At 40.6% G+C, this 22533-nt stretch overlaps 1 protein-coding gene across 3 annotated transcripts in view; it reads left to right on the forward strand.

Moving 5' to 3' along the window:
- Positions 1 to 22533, forward strand: part of arhgap36 (Rho GTPase activating protein 36) — a 111053-nt gene that overhangs the window by 48466 nt on the left and 40054 nt on the right. For all 3 annotated transcript variants that reach the window (XM_049569299.1, XM_049569301.1, XM_049569302.1), the window contains exon 2: positions 8423 to 8579. In XM_049569299.1, the coding sequence (XP_049425256.1) occupies positions 8423 to 8579 (157 nt within the window). The remainder of the gene's footprint in view (positions 1 to 8422; positions 8580 to 22533) is intronic.

The following is a 22533-nucleotide window of genomic DNA, read 5'->3' on the forward strand; positions in this document are numbered from 1 at the left end:
TCAACTCTGGGTTGTCAGGGATTTAAATTACTAATAAAGTTTGCCAGGTTCCTAGAAATGAGAGCAGCTCCATCCAAAGTGGGATGAATGCCGTCTCTCCTAATAAGACCAGGTTTTCCCCAGAAAGTTTGCCAATTATTAACAAAACCCACATCGTTTGCTGGACACCACCTGGACAGCCAGCGGTTAAATGATGACATGCGGCTAAACATGTCATCACTGGTCAGATTTGGGAGGGGTCCAGAGAAAACTACGGAGTCCGACATCGTTTTTGCGTATTCACACACCGAAGCAATATTAATTCCACATGGTTACATTTAGCCAACACACACAGGTGGTTGAGTTAAGGCAACAAAAGCATGTGGTTGGGTTTAGGAAAACCAACAAGTTTTGGCTTTACATTCATATGGGAAGAAAACAGACTCACATTTTTAGCCTTTTATCATCATTTATGACATGAAGTCATTACTTTTCCACGCAGTCGGAAAGAAAGAAAAAAAAGTGTGTCTTGCACATAGCTCAGTTAAGACAATGAAGATCTAAAATACTGTGTTATAAGGTGTTTTTGTCACGGTTTATACCTGTGGTTCCCCATTGGTCCAGCCACGGGATCCAGATTTCTCCTTAGTCATTAGTTCAAGGTCCACACAGTTTATTATATTCAGTGTCATACTTGTGTTTGGCCATGTCGTTGAGCTAGTTAGCTGTCCCTGTCAAGCACCTTCTCATTTGTTACTCACTCTACAGCAGGAAACAGCACTTTATTTTGAAGTACAGTGTGTTTCTTTTCACTCTGAATGCACCTGGGACCCACTTTGGGCTGCAACCAATTAATTGGGAACCACTGGTTTATACAATTTTGTTTTTTGTTTGCTTGCCAGTTGCAATGGATGTTAGTTGTTTGTGCTGCTCTTGTCTTTGGCGTACAGTTGCTGTGTGCTCCTTACTCTTATATAGCCCTGATGTAAGCTGAGAATAGCTGACACCACTGTTCAGTTTAAACTCAGGGTCCTATAGGTCAGTATTATCTGATTAGTTTTTAAGTCCTCAGCACTGTTTTCTTTTCCCTAGGTCAGCTGTTGAATTTTCCCTGACCCTGGGTCGATATGCTGAAATCACCTCCAGCTTATAGCTTGCTGATGTTATACTCTTGGAAACCTACGGCCTTAAATTCACAGGCGAGACCAATTTCTTGACTTTAGATATTGAAATCACAGTGGCTGAATAGATTTTTACCAAACTGCATCTGAAACATCCTTCGTTCTTCTGAAAATTAAAACGTGAAGACACCAATCTCATACAATGATACTTAATATCAAGAGACATCAAGAGACCCGGGTACATAGGAATGACCCCCTCTGTGCAACAACACAAGGCAAATGTCAACCGTGACAAAAGTTTTATTTTCAGAGACATAAATATGTACATCTGTCACAGAGAAAGAGAAAATATGTGAGATAATGTATAGTTTCACTCCCTCCAAACGAACTACCATGAGTCACAACACTTATCCTAAATGTCGCTTCCCTTGACATTTCAGACAGCAAACCAACTTTCCCATAGCATTGTTTCCCACTGCACCATGTTTGCTTTGAGGCACTGTGCATTGCTCGGCCTCACCAGCCTCTGCAGGCAAATTTCATCCACTGTCACCACTGTCGACATGTCTGGATACGTTTAGCATTAAGGCCAAAGCAATTTTCTCCAATCACGCTGTGCCGTGTGGGCTGAGGCCGACTCAATTACAGACATGAGACGCTCAGACACATGTGGAAGTATACGTATACCCGTACAGGAGAATGCAATCATTTCAGCTATAAAAAGGTCACCATATCTAAGTCAGGCTGCTTTAAAGGTCAAGATAAGGCTTGAGGCTGATTGTTTACAAAACAGTGATTATATAAAGGCAGGTATATATATAAGGCTAGTCGTATGTGACTTTATAAGCTTTGACATGGTTCTTTTGAAAGAAGAAATACACAGTCTTCATTTCACAGATGAAGAGCACACTATATAGGTTTGTAGCAATAGAATTGGTGTGGTGTGACTAGAAGCTGACCAGACACGTGTTGTTCTTTGTATTTACAGATGTGTGAGAGTCTGTCCCCAACTTAGCAAAGATCCGCTGAGTGTTTTCTGCTTTATAACATACATGTGGTGCAAGTAAACGGAAAAAAAATCATCTATTGCCTCTGCATTTTTTCCCATAAGTGTCAAGGCCATATAGAGAAACACACGCAACTTTGTGAGAATTATTCTTATCGCATGTAAAAGTTCAATCAGGGCTCAGTGCCAAAGGCAGAAACCAGAGACTGGGATGCTGGGATGGTTTCACAGATAATTTGTTGGGAAATACGAGATAAACAAAAGTTAAAATGACAGAAGGCAACAGCAGGATTTTTTTGGTAGTATAAAATGTTCTTTAAAGATAACTTTAGTGACTTAACCTTAACTTAATCATACTTTACATGAAGGGAAACTCCACAAATTTGACATATTAAAATCACTTTATTAGTCATAGTGAGCTAAAACTCACTCAGCATATGAAAACAGATGTGTAATGTGTTCTGTGGCTCTAAAGGAGCTTTGTCAAGTCTGAGAAAATGACCCAAGTGATGTCACTAATGGTATCTTGGTGTGGACTTAGAGACAACCCGTTGTCAACAGGAAGACTGTTATAAATCAAGGACCTGGAATCTGAAGGATGGAAGACATCAATTAGATTTCTACCTTGGTGATGGAAGGAACTAAGCAGGAAAGGAGGAAAGGAAGGAAAAGGGAAACTGGAGGAAGGATGGGGAAACGAGAGAGAAGAATGAAAGGTGAGAAAAAGAAAACAAAGGTAGGAACCAAGGGAAAAGAAAAGAGGGAGAAAGGAAGGTAAGAAAGAAAGAAAGAAAGAAAGAAAGAAAGAAAGAAAGAAAGAAAGTCAGAAAAATGAAAGAGGTAAAAAGAACAAAGGGAAAAGAGGTAAGGGATAGAGTAAGGTATGAAAGGAAGGAATGAAGGAAAAAAGGGGAAGAATAAAGAAGGGAGAAAGTAGGGTATGGAAAGAAGGTACGGAAGAGAGAATGAAGAGGAGAGAAAGTTAGGAAAGGGGAAAGAATGAAGAGAGAAGAGACAGAAAAAAGAATGAATAGGTGAAGGAAGGGAGATAGGGTATAAAAACAGGAAGCAAGGAAGGAAAAAAAGAAGAGAAAGGAATAAATGGAAAAGAGAAGGAAGGAAGGAGGGTGCAGAAGAAAGAACGAAGGGTCGAGAAAGTAAGAAAAGCGGAAGGAATGAAAACAGAAGAGAAGGAAGGAAGGATGAAAGGAAGGGAGGAAAGAGGGGAAAGGAGAAGGAGGGGAGAAGGGAGGGTAAAGAAACAAGAAGAAAGGAAGGGAGGAAAAGGAAAGGAAGGAAGGAAGGAAGGAAGGAAGGAAGGAAGAACAGAAGAAAGGAAGAGAGGTACAGCTAAGAGATGGAAGGGAAGAGAGGAAGTAAGGAAAGTGATGAGGAGAAGCGATGAGGATAGAAGGGAAGGAAGAGAGGAAAGTTAGGGAAAGTAGAAAGAAAGGAGATAGGAGAGTAAAGAAACAAGAAGAAATGAAGCAAGGAAAAAGAGAAGGAATGAAAAGGGGAAAAATAAGGAAGGGAGAAAGGAAGGTACGGGAGGAAGGAAGACAGGGAAGAAATAGAGAAAGTAAGGAAAGGGGAAGGAACAAAGAGAGAATAGAAGAAAGGAAGGCAGAAAAGAAGGGGAGATATTAGGGTAAAGAAACAGGAAGAAAGGAAAACAGAAAGAAGGTAAAAGAGAAGGAAGAGATAAATGAAGGAAGTAAGAAGGGAAGAATGAAAAAGAAGCAAGGAAGGAATGGTAAGAAAAGGAAGGAAGAAAGGAAAACAGAAGGAAGGGAAAAGAGGAGAACGATAGAACAGGAGAAAATTAATGGAGCGCAGTTCCTCTGTTTATCACGGTGTGGATTTAGCATCTGATTAATCTACAAGCTTCTGTGCTGAATTCCTCAGACTTCATGCTCATGGTTTCTCAATGGGTTTCATCACACAAACACACACACACACTACACACACACACACACACACACACACACACACACACACATATATACTGAAGTCACATTTTTGTCTGAAAGGGTGAACCGGTCGTGAAAAACAGACCTCAGATCTGGAGTGTGTTTATCTGGTTCTTGTTAACTTGTGACCGCCACATCCCTCCATCAAACACTCCCTCACCCTTTCACTCCGGCTCAGATTCACTTTGTAGTCCCTGTTTCTTCAGTCTCTCTAAAGCCTCTCCTGTCTCTATCACGCTGCTGCACTCCATCCTGTTATTTATTATTCACTCCATCTGTCATTCTCCCTGTTACCCCTGTGTATACAGAGCTCTCTATCAGTGGTGGAGGAGGTATTCTTTTATCTATGTAAAAGTGCTAATACCACACTGTAAAAATACTCTGTTACAAGCAAAAGTCCTGCAAAATGCTACTCAGGTTAAAGTATGCAAGTATAATCAAGAAAATGCACTTGGAACATTAAACATAAAAATCAATACAGAAAAATGTCCCCTGTGATTTTATATCATATCATTAGATTGTTATTACTCATGCATTAATGTGATATCAGGATCTGACTGTCGAACCTTGATTCTTGGCCCTGCAGGTGATGGGCCCACAGGACGACGGCTCCATGTTGTGTTTTTCGGGCTTTGCCTCTTTGCCCGACCTGGCCCCATGGCCCAAGGCCCGGCCACCAGACACTCCTTGGCGAGCTCCCTCTAGGTCTGGCTCAAGAGGGGCACCTTGGTGTCCCTATACCGGGCGAGGTGCTCGAAGTCAAAATAGTCTGTGTCATCAAGGTCTTCTTGAATCGCTCTTAGTCTCCCCAGGGACCAGGGTTGGAAGAAAGTCACTGCCTCAAGTGAGGGAGCTCAAGTATCTCAGGGTCTTGGTCAGAAGTGAAGGTAGAATGCAGTGTGAGATGGGTCGGCGGTTTGGTGCGGCTTCTGCAGTTATGCGGGCATTGCCCCCAAGCATCGTTGTTTACTGGTCTGTCTACGTCCCAACCCTCACCTATGGTCATGAGCTCTGGGTAGTGACAGAAAGAATTAAGTTGCGGATACAAAGAGCTGAAATGAGTCTCCTTTGTGGGGTGGCTGGGCTGTAGAGCTAGGATAAGGAGCTCGGACAGCTGGAGGGAGCTCGGAGTAGAGCCGCTGCTCCTTCACATTGAAAGGAGTCAGTTGAATTGGTTTGTGCATCTGATCAGGATGCCTCATGTGCACCTCCCGTTAGAGGTGTTCTGGGCACGTCCCACTGGTAGGAGGCCCTGGGGGCTGACCCAGAACACGCTGGAGGGATTACATATCTCATCTGGCCTGGGAAGCATTGCTGGGGAGAGGGATGTCTGGGGTGCTTTGCTTGGCCTGCTGCCCCCACAACCCAGCCCTGGATAGGTGGATGAAAATGGATGGATGAATTATGAATTCATCTGCTAATAATTTTCTCCAGTTGAAAACAGTGGGAAATGTGGTCACCATTTTCCAGAGCCCAGAGTGATACAATGTTTTTTTTTAGTCCAACCAACAGTCTAAACTTCAACATGAATACATTACAATTATTAAAATAATCAAAAAGGAAAAGCAGCAAATCTTCACATTTGAGAAGCTGGAACCATGAAAGGTTTTTGTTGAAAAATGACTGAAATCAATTAATTAATTGATTAATCTGTAACTATAAAAACTGTTGGGTAGTTCAATTTGTTACAAAACATATTTTCCAAACTCTGTATGCAAAAATCTTAGTTTGTAAAGTGGCTAAAGCTGTAAAAAAAAACAAATATTTCTTTCCTCCAAAATGTGGTGGGGCAGAAGGAGAAAGTGGTGTAAAAGGGTACCTCAGATTTTACTTACAAAAAGTACTAATGGAAGACATTACTGATCTATTTTAAGTATCAGACATACTTTTTATGGCTTCTGTAGCATAAATAGCCTAAAATAAACTCCAGTTTTGATCATTTTGAAATAAAAACAGAATCATGTCCATGGGAAGGCTGGATCACATCGACATTCGGCTCAGCTCCAAGACATATAGTCTCCTAAACACTCTTACTGTAGCTGGAGCTCAGCCAGTCTAAGCATCTCCACTGCTTAGATAAATGTATCCACTCAAATCTTTGTTGGAAGAACAACTTCTTTCTTTGTAGAAGTCACTTAAGACAACATCTGTTTTATACTGCAGGAAAAAGCCCAACTTCCAACTGTCCACTGGGGAATATTGAAAATGTTTTGCTGAACTAACAATAGGCCTGTTCTCTTTATTTCAGTCAGTGTGTTGCATGGCAGCATTTTCACATGGGAGTGTGTGCGGTTCACTTTCTAGCTTTATTGAGATCTTCAACTGTATCTCACAGCCTTCTTCAGCCTATGGAACGTGCTCTGAGGTCAACAAGTGTCATTGGATGTAACGTGCGGGAAAAAGCCCTGCTGTATGATCAAAATCTTTTTTAATTAATTAAAAAATGAATGGATTCATGAATGAATAGAAAATAAAAGGATGAATAAAAACTGAAACAAATGAAGAGCAACATTAATACAGGAACATGCTATTTTCGGTCACTGCATGGTCACCATATAGTTGGTTAAAGACTGTGTTCTTCTGAGGACATACACCAATCAGCCGCAGCACTAAAACCACTGACGGGTGAAGTAAATACCATCAGTCATCTCGTTACAATGCAGTGTTCTGCAGGGAAGCCTTGGGTCCTTGTTGTGCACCACCCACCCAAACACTACTGCAATCTGGTCAAGCGTCCATGGGATGTACCAGTACCCCAGATGTCCTGTGTCCATGCCCCCACAGGACAGAGCCAAGTCCAATCCATGGCAATGCCTCTGACCTGTTGAGACATGGACACAGGACCTCTGGGAGTGTCCTCTCTGGGACCGGGGCATTTGTGGTAGAGCCTTAGTGTCCTGTGGGGTGTGATGTGGGATATTGCCACTTCCCATGGATGCTTGATCGGATTGGGATCTGGGGAATTTGTAAGGCCATGTCGACACGCTAAGCACTAAGCACTAAGCACAAGTTCAGGTCATTGGAGGGAATTTATATAGTAAAATATGATTAGATTCTTCATCACTCCAAAAATAAAGCAATTTCAAAAAAGATCAGCCAAGAAGTGGACATTGCTCGAGGGAGTGTGGAAACTCTCAGGCAGATCATTTCCACATCTTCTGGGACTGCCCAACGATCCGGCCTTAGTAAGACAGTAACATAGTAAGAATGATTAATTCAATAAGGGGTTTTGAGATTAAACATGATTTCTACACTATATATTTCAGGAATATCGCTGCCATAACCAACTCTAGGGATAAGCCAATCAAAAAGCTGTAACAAGGAGATGACGAACTAGAGAGCCCCGAACAAAAGAGGACTGGATTGTAATTGTAAAAGAAATATGTAACATGGAAAAGGATACTTTCTCCTTGAATCTACGTATGGACAAATGCATTAGTTACTTGTGGACATCTAGTCGGTGAAGATTCTCAGTCATCCAGGTCATGGTAATCGTAAGTGCTATATCGTAGGCAACTGGACTTGCTTGAGTTTCTTGAAGACGTTTCGCCTCTCATTTAAGAGCTGAAGAAGCTGGTGAAACTTCTTCAAGAAACGCAAGCAAGTCCAGTTGCCTACAATATAGCACTTACAATTAGTGTACATCTAATTTTGTTGTACTTGGTCTGCAGCACCCACGGTGTTTGGGTGGGTGCCAGGACCCAAGGTTTCCCTATAGAGCATTGCACTTATGAGATGGTCAGTGTTATTCACCTTAGCTGTCAGTGGTTTTACTGCTGTGGCTGATTGGTGTATGTAGCTAACATTTACCTTCATCAGAGGGGTATTCCAAGGATTTAGTACTACACTTGCAAATCAAAATCAAAGCCATCAGTCCATCTAATATCATGACAAACTCCAAGAACATTGGATCCAAAACTATAAGAAATAAAACACCTGCTGGAGGGCTCTGTTACTATGCAGAGTAATCTGTTAAAATCAGTGGAGCTTCACCTTTTTAAAAAGGAAGGTCGTGGCTGTAGGAAAAGAGACTTAAATTAGCATTCATCGTTCATTTGACAGACAAAGATGGGTAAACTAAAGATACACAAATAAGAAAATTAAAATCAGAAACTGAATGAAAGGAATATTAACAAATGCAAGTAGAGACTCTGAGCTTCTGGTCAGCCTACATCATTGTAGTTTACAGCCTGATGTCTTGTTAGAGAAGGAGAGTACAGACTTGATGGTCGGTTGATAATGTTCACTGATTACAGCGCAAACAGATTTCCATTTCGTCTTTAAAACTATGGCTTGTGGTTCCATTTGTACCATTGTGATAATTGTTTCTCTCCTCCTCTCTGCAGGGGGACCACACGTGGGTGACCATGTTGGGTCAGAGTGTGCGGTTACAGCCTGTGCCGATCCAGAGCCTGTCAGAGCTGGAGCGAGCCAGGTTACAGGAAGTTGCCTTGTACCATCTGGAGGAGAGGGACCTGGACTTCAAGATTAGCATCCCGAAAGGTATGTTAAGTTCAGACAACACATTTCAACACATATCAAGTCTTTTGGGTTTGAAGGACCAGTTCAACATTGTAGGATTTGTTTTCGCTGTCTTGCTAAGAGTTTGATGAAGTCAGAGCCTGGAGTTGATTAGCTTAGCATAAAAACTAGAAGCAGATGGAAACAGCTCTCTCGGCTCTGTCTAAATTAAAAAGCAAAACACCCACTGGCACCTCTAAAGCTCACTAATTAGCATGTTGCATCTTGTTCGCTTAATCCACACAAAAACCCAATGTAAAAACATCAATTTGTGGGTTTACAAGGTTTATGTGCTGGTTCATTTAGAGCCATTTAAAACCACAAATTGTAGTTTCTGTATTTTGGTTTTTGTACGGATCAAACAAACAAGATTTAATGGATTATTTAGTGAGTTTTTGAGGTTAAAGGAGGTGTGCTTTTGCTTTTAAACAGAGTCAGATTAGCTGTTTCCTCTGTTTTCAGTCTTCATGCTAAGCTAAGCTAACCAGCTGGTGCCTGTAGCTGCACATTTAGCATACAGACATAAGAGTGGTATCAATCTTCTCATATAATTGTTGGAAAGAAAGAAAATAAACATATTTCTCAACATGTCAGCATTACTTCTTGAAGAGTTGGCAACCTTTCTCAATTCAAGAAACGTCTAAATCCACAATCGCCTTTGGTTGTTCAGTCGACTTTCTTGAAATCTTGTAGACATGTTTCAAGACGTATTAGTGTCTTAGAAAGACAAAATAAATTTTAGATTCTGCAATAATTTGCGCAAATGGCTCCTCACAGCGTGGAGGTATGACGCATGATAACTACAATGTCACGTTTCTTGATAAATGTGACCACTTTCAATGGTTTGTCCTGGTTGTGGAGAGGATCGTCAGCCTAGAGGTTGCACTAGGCTCGTAATGACGTGTGAAATCTAGCACCAGTTTAGAAGATGTGACTGGTATGGTAATCAAGCCCACTCCCTATTAAAAGCTGAGGTTGAACTGTCTTCGAGGGAGCCATAACACACTGCTGGTGAATCTGAGGAATGAGTGTGAAGCAGGAGAACAGTGAGGATAAGCCTGTGTGCTCGGTCAACACTCTTTGGTCAAAAGCAACATTCTGTAGACATGTGTAAGCAATCAGAGTTGTTAGCTATGATAAGAAAGGGCAAAGGATGCTGCATGGTTTGTTTATCCTTCTGCATGTCTCACTCAATGTCTCAAATACCACTGATAGGACTGGGAGTTCAGTTCAGGATAAAGGAAAAAAATATATACAGATATGGTGTCTAAGATCTATACAAACTGCTTAAAAACTAAAGAGAAATAGGAGAAAGGGCAGTTATAGAAAGCTACTTTCCTCTCTGCTATGGAGTGCAAGCAAATGCTGCTTTTAAGATGCTTAAAAAATTTTGTTTTTCTGTTCAGGGAACGTTTAGAAATGGCTCCTCTTGCAGCCAGAAAAGACAGTCTCTGCTTGCTTTGGACAGACATTATCTCACAGGGGAACTCTTTGCTAAGAGCCAAAAGAAGGTTATTTTTTCCTAGATAAATATGACATAGGCTCGTCCTTACTAATTTCCATTTTGAGGCCATTTTTCTTTTGTTCTTGTTATTAATGCCTCTGCGCCAGAGATAGCCGTGGCTGGAGGCACTCTGTTTTTGGGTTTTCCATCAGTACATACTGTAATGGACTGGGTGACGTGATTTTAGCTGTATGGATTCTGTCACTGTTAAGAATATGTTACGTTCAGCTGCAGTTATGGCAGTTACTGAGTTTTCCCACACTGTGAAGCCTGTCAGTCAATACTAGCACCTATGACAGTGGTCTGTGTGAGATACCTGTGATTGGCACAGGCTTGAGGAGGGAGGGTTGTTGTTGTTGTTATTCCTGCTACGTCATGTGTGCATTTGTAAGCCGATGAGCTGGAGTTGTTGAAGTATCCGCTAATGCAGAGAACACCCTGTAAAACAGATAGGTTTGTTGTTTTGGCATTGGCTACGGCCCACAATAGCCTGTGTTAAAGTTCAGGAATAAAAGGTCAGCAAAACCAGTTCATGCCTCATAGCCTTATTATTGGGGGCACTACAATACAATCATTCGTATGCATGTCTCATTCTTGAGGATGCAAAATGTCGCGAACGCCTTAAGGGAATTTCTTCAAATTTGTCATAAATGGCCATTTGGACTCAAATATGAACTGATGAGATTTTGTTGGTCGTAGGTCAAAGGTCACTATGACCTACGACCCATTTTTGGCCAAATCTAAAAAAAAAACAATCATCATATTTAACGTCATATCTCATGAACAGAAGGGGCAACATTTGGTCATATGCTGAATTGGTGACGCTAGTCTTGGAAGTGACATCAACTAAAAAGCTTTTCCAGATCTTTGAACCACATCTCATGGTCTGCCTGAGCAGATGACGTTTGATCACTTGTCACAGAGATCTGTCGTGCATACTTAAGTCATGTCACGAAAATGAATATCTCTGGCAACTAAGCAAACTCCATCTGCAGAGGAACACTGTAAGATGCGACTGAAAGCCCCAGAAAGTCAGGTGAGTGGCCTTTAAGATTTTTTATGTCTCCACTCTGGCAATAGCAGTGGCTCAAGGCGTTGTAACATATATATCATGGGTTCATCCCAATACCGAATCTTGCATCCACGTTTCCCTTAGCCTGGAAATCCAGACTCAAATCTAGACAGATTTTGAGTCTGGCCCTCACCCATACACCCTTCCTACCCAAGGGGCGGCACTAACTGAGGCATATTAAATGCCGCCGCATGCAATTGGATAGCACGATGGCCAATCAGAGCCAAACACAAGGTGACGTATTCAGTGCAGTAAGCCCCATTGGTTTGCTGACCAGTGGGGCTTACTGATATATTATGCTTTTGTTGTATCCCATCGGCAAAACCGCAAAAACGTCCTTCCTGGAAGCGAAGGCTTCTTGGGCAGTCTTCTGTTCCTCTCTCAAGGAAAAAGATAAGTGTTGTTGGCTTAGTGTTTCTTCCAAAGCTAAATTGAATGGACACGGTCCTTCTGCAGCTGCCATCTTGGCTGTTTACTTTTAGATTCTTACGGGGGCGGGGCATCTGGATTTCCATGTTACGTTTCCCTCACTTGCGTCTCTTCCTTGCGTCTTAGCTCCACCCTCATAATAAGCAGGGGAGAGATGCGAGGATGAGACATGAGGGGAGAAGAAACAAGGAAAAATGTCTTAAGAGAAATGAGACGTCTTTTCCTTTAAAGCGTCACATGAAGCGACGTCCATTTCTGACGCCAGCAGTTGATCACAGTTGGATCAGCTGTCAGGAGGCTTTATTCACAGCTACAGAAAGTTTTAATTGAGTTTGTGCCTGCACACACACAATGTTATATATACATATATAATGATGAAGATACAGATACAGTTATCAGTAGCAGAGCAGCAGTATTTTCTTTCTAACAATCAACTGCACATGAACAAGAACCTGTCTTTGAACACTGGAACTGATTCATTAGGCCAAATGTTTCAGGGAAAACTAAAATTCTGTAACTCATCAACCCGACGCTCAGGAATGATCAGTGATGTAAAAGTGTTTCTTGCTGACAGACGGACTGTTTGATAGTGTCCATAATAAAAGTTTATGAGGGAAATAACAGATTGTGAAGAGAACAATCTTTCTCATAAATGAAGAAAGTCATTTGTTTCCTCTTCTTCATCAGAGAACAAATAAAATATGATGTGGCAGTGATACACTTGAGTGTAAACTCTTATCTGTCTTCCCTCTGATATGAAACTCCAGTGATGTTGTGATGTATCAGATCAGTCCGATCAGCTGTCCAATCAATAACTGATATCCAATCAAGAGTGGTGTGTTGGTCGGTGAAAGACTTCCGCGAAGGCTGCCCTCGTGCAGCCTTACTTCCCTCTCCTCTGAAAGCCTCCTCTCTCCTCTCTCCTTGACTCCTCCAAGTGCATTTAACAAATTGAGAGGTCCTGCAAGATGGTAAGTCTTGATCTATTTCCGGGTCAAGTGATCGAGGACAGAGGACGGAGGAGTCAAGGAGGGATATTGGGATGAAGCCAGTGTCTCTGGGTGCATCCATCCCATTCTTGTGAGTGGATTTGGTGGTCAAAGTTCAAGGTCACCGTGACATCACAAAACATGTTTTTGACCATAAGGAATTCACATGCAAATTATGAAAAAATTGATGAAGGTCAATGTCGCAGTGAAATAATATTCTGCAAAAACATTTTTCTGGCAATTGCGTCATATCTCAGGAAGAGAAGGGGAGACATTTGGTCTGATACTGATTCGGTGATTCGGCTCACCAAGATACCAGGTCCTTTTGTGTTTCTAAACTGTGATGTCTAGACCTCTTAACCTCCCACCTGGATACGAAACCCTGCAGGATACCCCAGGTGTGAAGCACACGCTAGGGGGTCGGTGCCAGTCCCTGCAGTAGACAAAAGGGTGTGAAACACACCTTAAGAGGCGTTCCTCAGTTATAAATGTTTAGGCTTTCCCATGCTCTGGATCTTTCTTCATTCTGACCGCTCGTGTGTTGATTGACCTTTTCTTTGCAAAGAAAATAAAAACCTTGTCGGCCAGCAGAAGTCTATTTCATTCTTTACCAGCAGCACAGAATTTCCACAACAAGAGCAAGAGAATATATTCTTATTCCAAATAAACTATAATAAACCATTAGAATTGTTAAATTAAATTAATATTTCTTATTTTCTTTGATATTTTTCGTGATATACAGATATGCAATGATGATTGCTGGATAATATGTTAAAAGAATGAGACTGAAGGAATAGTTCACCCAAAAACAATATGGTTTTCAGTGAGCTGTTGAACTAAGCTCTCTGTGGCCCCAGAAAAAGTATTTTAAGTGGTGTTAAGGAAAGCAGAGCACCCAAAAACTGAAAGCACATCACTGCAAACAGCGTTATCCAAATGCCACTTATCTATTCATGGGCTAATGGAAATCCAAACAGCTATTTTCACTAAACAATTGCTGAACAAAGCAACAAATTCCATCATGGTAAGTGCTTCATTTAGCAACAGCAAATAGTCATTTGGATTCCCACCGCTCTCTTCTCAAGCTGCTTACTGCACAGACTGCCATAACTTATTTATGAAGGTTGTTAGAGCTGTGTAAAACTTTAAAGGCCTTTTTTGGGTGAAAAAAAAAATTGGTACCAGTGATGAAGGTCGTTCTTTTTATTAAAAGACACAATTTTTGTTGCCAAGCTTCGTGTCTACATAAAGCCAGCACATTTGAAAGTTCTTCAGACACAAAAATGGCTAAAACGAGGAACCTAACGCAGGAAACACGCCTGAAGATAAAGATTCTCAGCCAGGAAGGGTACAGCTGCCGCCAGATAGCCAGGAAGTGCAGATGCAGTCCTTCAGCAGTTGGATACACTCTGCAGAAATACAGACGAACCAACAGCTTGGAAGACAAACCAAGATCTGGGCATCCAAGGGTTTCTTCAGCAAGAAATGACCGTATCCTGATCCGCATGTGCAGGCAAAACCGCCGAATGACATCACAGGAGCTTCAGCAGCAGTGGTCAAACCAAACTGGTGTCCAGTGTTCCACCCGCACTGTACGTGGCTGACTTTTAGATCATGGCTTAAGGTCCTACAAGGCTATCAAGAAGCCCCTGATCAATGAGAGACAGAGGTTAGCCTGGCGTCGTTGGGCCCAGGCACACAAGAACTGGACAGCCAGGAATTGGAAGAAGATTTTGTGGTCAGATGAGTCCAGTTTCCAGCTTTATCTTCCTCCTACTAATGTGAGGGTACGCAGAAGGCCAGGCGAGCATTATCTCCAGCATGTACAGTACCTACTGTCAAGCATGGTGGAGGCAGTATCATGGTTTGGGGATGCATGAGTGCTGCTGGTGTTGGTCATCTCACTGTCTGCGATGGCACATTGAACTCTACCAAGTATTGTACCATTCTCGAACCCATGCTCCCTTCTGCGCGTGCACTGTTCTGTCGAGGTAAAAACTGGATGTTTCAACAAGATAATGCCCCTTGCCACACATCCAAGGCCAGTAGAACTTGGCTGCAGGAGCACAGTATCCAGGTCTTAGAGTGGCCAGCTCAATCCCCGGACATGAGCCCCATTGAAAATCTGTGGTAGATTATCAAAAGGTCTGTTTCAAAGCATAAACCAAAGAATTTAGAAGAATTAAAAGCAGTAATTCAAGAAGAATGGGACAAGATTACCCCTCAACAGTGTGAAAGGCTCGTGGGGAACATGCCAGCCGGGATTAGAGCTCTACTACGTGCCAGTGGCAGGACTACTAAATATTAATTTGATGATGTGATGGTTTATTTATTTTTTGTTCAGTTTTGAACACATTCTCTGTTATTTGTTGACTTTGATACCGACAATGTTGAGAACTGACATATTGAAACTGTCAAGAATTTAGTTTTGTTAGTTTTTCTTGTAAACAATAAACAAAAAAATATAATTTGTATTTGTTTGTATCTGTCTAATGCAGCCACACCTTTTGAAACACAAAAAAGATTTTTCCACAAATATTTCATGATAATATTTGAGATTGTGTAAAATTTTAAGGGTGTCCGAAAACTTTTTTCCACCACTGTATATTTTATTGACAGTTATTATTCTCCTCAAATGAAACCAGGATTGAACATCAAGTCAAAGATGGATAATGTTTTATTTACACTGTAATTTACCATTAGAAAGTATAGAACCTTTTACTGTTAGTAAACAGTAGGGCATTTTTTAGTGGCCAGGGCTTAGCTGGAGGCAAAACAATTCTTTACAGACATTAGCTAGAGCTAGCTAGCAAGTTCTGTTGGCTTGTTTTAGATCATGAAGAAAGACAATGCGAGTGGTACATTCAGAAATACTCATTCTGAGTGCCGTAGTGAATGTTCGGCGTTCGGGAGACGGAGCAGCAGAGCACTGAGCGGAGTGAATGTGTGATTAACTTAACCGTTCATTAATTCATATGAAAATGTAACGCTCTGTGTCTATGACCAACAGGACTCTCATTTTAGTATAGAGTGTCAGACTGACTTTACGAACGCACCATGTCAGGTCACTCACTCTTCGGGACCGCAAGTGTTACTTGAAGAAGTAAACACTGACCAACAGGACCAGACTGGCCGACCCGTATGCTCTCACTCAGTGGATGGATGATGTGACAAGAAGCTTTGTGGTTGATCACTATGCCAATCTTACAAAGGAAATCAACACTTGAACAGTTTCCTCTGGTTTGTTTTGCTATCGAAGCTAACGTTAGCTAATGTGCTAAAGAGTTAGCGTTACTGAGAAATCCAATATTCCTCTTAATACCTCCCCAATTTCTGATGAGGTGGACATGATAACACTTAATACACATAACGTTATTCATCCCTACAACAGGAAATACTTTTTCCCTAACCTGATATGCATGTGAGCATTTTTGATAATCGTCTCCATCCAGTCCTTTCGTCTTATCACATTTAACCATAGTTGTCTTTGTTTTTACTGAGGGGCAGTGGCGGCAAGTATGAGATGAAATTAAGTTTTGAGCCATGACTCCTTCTATTCTGGCTCCCAATAACACAACAAGATGACATTTTAAGACTCCTATGTAGCCTACAGCCCTGTGGTGGAGAGTCATGTTTTGCCTCCAGCTAACAAACTGACGTCATTGTGACGTCGGCCCTAAAAGGGTCAATATAATTTTTTTCGTACCTATAAGACAGAAGGCGTCACTTTAAGGTCGTGGGTCATGGATGTGAGCTTGTTTTACAGGCTTCCACAAAGAAAACCATCTTTCTCTCGTTCAGAAAGAAAGTCAGTCTTTCATGTAGGCTACTGTCCTCCCTTAACAGCCTCGCAGCTACATCAGACGCTGTATTGAATGTCTGATTAATCTTTGATAACAGCGGGAAATACCGCAACACTTTCCCTCTGCTGATGTTTACTTGGACAACCACTCCTCTCATTGCCACTGGACACGACTCCCTGCACTGAAATATATTGTTTATGTGCAACCGTCGTATCCTTCTGAACTCTAAAAACCCAGCCAATAAAGTGGGATAGTTTTTCACCAACAAACCATAAAGCCTTCAAACACCTCACAGACTGCAGACTGGGAGGTTTTTATCTTGTGTTTATTGGGGCTGGAGGGATCGCTGAGGTCAGAAGGATCAGAGAGTATAGAGGCTGATGCTAAGAAACACACACAGCTGATTGTAGAAGTGGTGTGTGTGCATGCGTGTGTGTGTGTGTGTGTGTGCCATTCTCCTATGAGACCAATCTTGATGTAAGCTGCTTTTCTCAGACTCAACCGCACTCTCCCATACAGTTGTTCTCTCTCAGGGTTATTAAACCCTGACCTGTTCAACTTTGACCACTGGTTCACTCATGATCACCAATGAACAGTGACGCTCCGTTATCCCGTAGCTCATCTGCTGTCATGGTTTCGATTCCCACTGGAATAAAAACATATATTTAACATACTTTCTTAATTTACTTTTTGTCATTTTTCTCAAAACAGGAAATGACAAATGTCATCTTAAATGGACACAGACTGACAACTTTTCAACTTTTCCCAAGTGGGATTATTGATGGCACCGCTGTTGCAAAGACAACTGGGTTGCTTTCTGTTTTCCACAGAGTCTGCAACCACCAGCAACACAGTTAGGTCAGTTGTTCCACTGTCCGCCTTTTTTGCCTCTGGAGATAGTCATTTCAAAGAAATTACGTTGATACTCTTCGGTAACTGCAGATAGCCACTGATAGCTACTGGGGAGAACAAAAGCACTACCCTCTACTTGTTTTGGTTGTGCAATGGTTGATGTTCTTCCTTTGTGTCTTAAATCAAGCCTTCATTTTCCTGGCAGATCATACCCAGTGGCAGACAGGGTCGCATAGTGATAGTAAGGCTTAAGGCCAAGACACACACCAAACCAACATCAAACAACTAGCAGCAACGAAGGCCGACTTTTGCGTCTCCTCACTATGCCTGAATCTCAGCCAAAAAGTTGCACTAAACACACCTCAAAGACTACAGCCCATGGCAAACCAGCACATATGTTCTGGCAGCTGTGTGAGCGGCAATAACCTCCATAGCAGCAGGCGACAGTAGTCTGTATTCGTCGTTAAAAAAGGGAAATCAGAAAATCGTCATGACACTAGATTGTACACTAAATATAAAGAGTTTGTTTTGATCTCATTCCCTCTTGACTTTAGGCATTTCTTTACTTTCCTCACTTCTTTTTTTCTGTTCACAAACACTGAGTTGAATTGCCAATAGAAGTAATTTCATTCACTGATGGGCTTCTCCATCTGCTGGAAAAGAACCAAAAAGTGGTCATGAAGGCCAGTGATGCAGGCACACCGCAAAAACTAGGGAGACAGACACTCACTGATGGCCCAGCATTGACCGACAGTCAACAGTTGGCTTGGTTTGTCAGGGGCTTTATAGAGGACCAGTCTAAATGCAGATGGTGTCATTATTCTATGGCCGTTATAGTGCAATCAACATTTACTTCCTAATGATAAGTGAAAGCAAAACAAAAAAAAAATCTTTTTTTTTTTCACTTTAAAGGTGACCTGGAGTTTTCTTGAAAGCAAAGTTTTTGTTTACATTCAGTTGGTTTGTTTAAGTCGAAACCTGCATTACATCCATTTTTTGCAGTCTTGTAGTCTCCGTGTATAACCTGCATTTTCTTGGTGAATTACAGACACCTGTGGATGGAAACAGTGTTAAAGTTTTGGCAGGAATGTGTATGACCTCAGAAAAAACAAACAAACAAACAAATAAACAAACAAACAGGGGCCCACTCATGAAAACACTGCTTATAATAAAATAAAATTAACTTTATTTATTTAGCACAATCCAGGCATAAAATGCAAAACAAAGTGTTGAACATAAAAGACAATCAAAACATGTGTGATAAAAAAAATATAATAGAACTTTATTAATAATAAAATAAATAAATAAAGATAGAAAATACGAAAAAGAAATAAAAGGTAAAATTCAGAAAATTATAGTGCTGCCAATAGTCAACAGCTTAAGTTACCTTTAAACCTGCAATATTTTTCTGGCCCTTCTCACATTATCGCATTGTTTTTAAATTATTTGATTGTGTTTCTATAAAATTATGTATTGATTATAGCCAAGTTATAATAGAAGTTCTATTGAATTTGAGTTGAGTTGATTTGTTTATTCCATGATTTTTGAAAATATTTTGTGTAAAAGTGAAATTAAAACCACAGTAGATTTTCATTGTTATCATTTTTCTGTATATAACAGTTTTGCAACTTGTTTGCAGTAATACAAATTTAATTTGATCAATAATCGTTTGGCTAATGACTTTTCATTCACTGATTCAAACTGTAAGTCAGTCCAAAACTGCACATAAAATAATCTACTGATGCTTATAAAACTGCACAACTGCCCAGATTTAATGCCGATGTTCTGTTGTTTGTTTGTTTCTGTTTTATTTGTATTATTTTGTGTTCACATCCTGATAATTATTTCCTCTGTTACTTTTGCTGCTTCAGTATCCTTATGTTCCTCACTGGGATCTTGTTCATTTACTCCTTTAAGTATCAGATCATCTGTCTAAATGTTACAAACAATAGTGGCACATTTACTCACAAATACCGAATTAATATGACTCAAAGTGTTGGGAGTCAGAGATGTTAAGCCTGTGTGAACGTGTATGACTCATGTTGTGAGGACATTTATCTGTCTACACAGTCACATTATGGAGACATAAAGCAGGTCCTCACAATGTAAACCACTCTGGGTTTTAGGGTTACAACTTGGGTAAAGAAAGTCTCAAGGGGATACATTTAAGTAAATTAATCTCCCCTTAAGTGATGGAAACATGTTAGTGACTTAGAGCTGTTTACATCCTGTGAGACTCTGCTCACTTTTGGAAAGTTTTCCTATTTTCCTCGCTTGCTTTCGTCTTCTTTTTTTTGTCTTTAGGGTTAAATGTAGACTCCTTCCTGTCAGGTCAGGGTTCAGTTACACAGAGAAATTTGTGGGAAAGCAATTGTATATCACTTACCACTCACTGCTTTGTCTCGGCTCTCTACGGATTTCAGTTTCCATGATTGCACCCACAAAATCAGGGATTCAGATTCCCGCAAGAAAGTTGAAATTTAGAAAACAGACTTTCCAAATACCCCCACATATTCCACATGGAGCATGGGATGTTGTGGGATGTGGGATGTTTGGGATGATACCATATGTTCCCTAATGGAAAACAGCCCTAACCTCGAATCAGTTATTTGTAAACACAAGTGTTTACTTACCAAAGCAACACCTTCAACCCACGCCATAGTGGTCAGAGAGAGAGGATGTGGCGCTTGTAAAACACAAGAAAACAAGCAGTGCCGCATTCCTTGTTTCTATTGGAAGTGAAGATGTTTGATAAGATTTGGTGGATTTAATTAATAAATAACAGCAAACTTAATTATTTTTCCAAGCACAATATGTAAATATGTAAATAGTGAACTTAATATTGCGCTGACACTGTGTTTATTTTTAGTGATATAAGTCAAAGTCCTGGTAAACACAGTTCCAGACAGCTCAAAAAAACACCACAATGCTCCATAAAATGCAAAATAACCACACAACAATTACACCCATTAGGTCATTACATAAACAGACATAGACCTGCTGGATGGTTCCATGACCTAATTCTGCAAAATTCCAGTATATTAACTTTTGACAGTTTACAATTTACTTGATATTGGTCCTTCAACACAAATTTCTCATCCAGCTGAACACTCTCTCCAGCAAGCAAGCTTTTACTGACCACTTAAAAGTCACTGCAGTTTATTTTTGCATATTAATAAAATATTTTAAACGCATTAATATTTCAATATGTCACCACTCTTCTTTAAATAAATATTAGCTGAGGAACATTTTCAGGTGAGCTTGGAACATTGTAAGGAAAGCTAAGGCTGGCTACATTAGCTCCTGTATACAACATATACAAGTTATAAATGACTCATACACTCAATACACAATATAATAACAATAATAATATAATATATATATTTTCGGTTATATCTTCTGTTATATCCATTTTTAATTTATATACTTAGTAGTGTTTTATTTTTATTTGTATTTAATTATTTTATTTAATTTTATTAATTAATTTATTTGTGTATTTTTTAAAATTCTTTTATTTATTTATTTTTACTTTTCTCTACTTATCTGTATTTATTCCTGTCATGTGCTCCTCCAACATCTTAAATTCCTCTCTGGCGATCAATAAAAGATTATCTTATTTCATCTATACACTGCACAGTTCCACTAGATGCTAAAGTGTTAGCATGAGCAGTGCAGTGACATATCTATCGGAGACTATCAGACAACATCTCTGTTATCGTCGATGAATACCCCCCTCCTCTAACTGCTGTACAGCTGATAACAGACTCCAGCATGTGATGCTCATAAGTATAAAGTCTGGTGCTGCCCAACAGATCAAGCTGGACTGATAACAGTGAAGGTGACTGTTACAACGCAGTTACAGACACATAAATTATGACATTAGACATGACTGCAGGAGCAGTCTGAACCTACTGGTCTGGCTCACAGACAAAGCGCTCTGTGAGTAAGTGTGGGAATATACGTCTTCAGTTTGTCCCCTGGGGTGGAATCTCTGCAGTCTACCCGGTCCTTCACGGTCTCTGCATCACCTCCTCCCGCCCTGCTCCCCTCCCTGTTTGTTCTGGTGTCCACTGGGCTTCTTCTGTTCACTTCTGTTTATTTGACTTTTTACATCTCTCTCTCTATCTGTGTCGTTCTCTTCTTTCTCAGCTCCTGCTTTTTGTTTATTATCTCACAGCTCCAACTACCATAGAACCTCTACAGTTTCTTTGTACAAGCACACTAGCTATCTCTATGCAGAGCCCTGTGTGCTGGTATGTGAGTGCAGTGGTGGTGTATACATACATTTACAATGGATGATGCCAATAGTGTTCCATTCTGTCTGAGTTTTGGTCGGCGCTATATGGCCCTACGATAGACAGCAGGTTGTCAAACTGCCCCTGAGTTATCCTAAAATATGCCTGGAAACAGCCATCATAGATGCGAAGCTCCTGGACCAACTGGTGGTACTCCCCATGATACACCCTCTTTTTTAGGGTCTCATGTATCCACACAGATCTCTGTTTCCCTGTTTACCCTCAACCAGAGCTACAGCAAGTACCCTCTGCCTCAACATTTTAGGAACTAGATACTAATCACTAAAAAATGTTATTAATAAAAAATTAAAGCAGTAGAGTGGTTACACGGTAAACTAAGGGTGAGGATGTGATGGGGTGGATGCCTGGCAACAATAAATAGGAATGTGGAATATATATTTTTTTAAAGGCAGTATGGTACCTGCAAAAGGCTTCCTATGTGATCATGTGCAGCTACTATCCAGTAAAAACATTGCCTACATTTAAGGGCACTGTCTGCAGTGAGAATGCTTAACAGATTCTAGAGGTTAAGTACATGTCCGTACAGGTTACGCACTAGTTCTAAGGGTGCTATACTGAAAGTGTAAGTGTAGACTCCGCTACATCTCAGAGGGCAAATATAACTATTTTTCTTACTTCACTATGTTTTTCTGACAGCCTAAGTAACTTTACAAATTAAACTGCCCAACAGTTAATACAAGTACAGTTTAAATACTTAGTTTGTTACACAATTAATCAAACAGACAAGAAGTTAATTGATAATTAATTGAGCTTGTAGAGCTCTGTAGAGAATGTGGACAATGTGTTAGGTGGAGAGCAAGCCCTTGCAAGTAATTCAGAATGCCATCTCCGAAAAGCGCATGTGTTCAAAAAAAGAACTCGAATCAAAATAAAAATGGTGACAACTGCTATATATGCCCTTGAAACGGTGACCCATCTCTATCATGGTGTCTGTCTTTCTTTTTGTAAAATAGTTTGTTGCAATCTTTAAC

The sequence above is a fragment of the Epinephelus fuscoguttatus genome, linkage group LG23, assembly GCF_011397635.1.
Source record: "Epinephelus fuscoguttatus linkage group LG23, E.fuscoguttatus.final_Chr_v1".
NCBI classification, from domain to species: Eukaryota; Metazoa; Chordata; class Actinopteri; order Perciformes; family Serranidae; genus Epinephelus; species Epinephelus fuscoguttatus.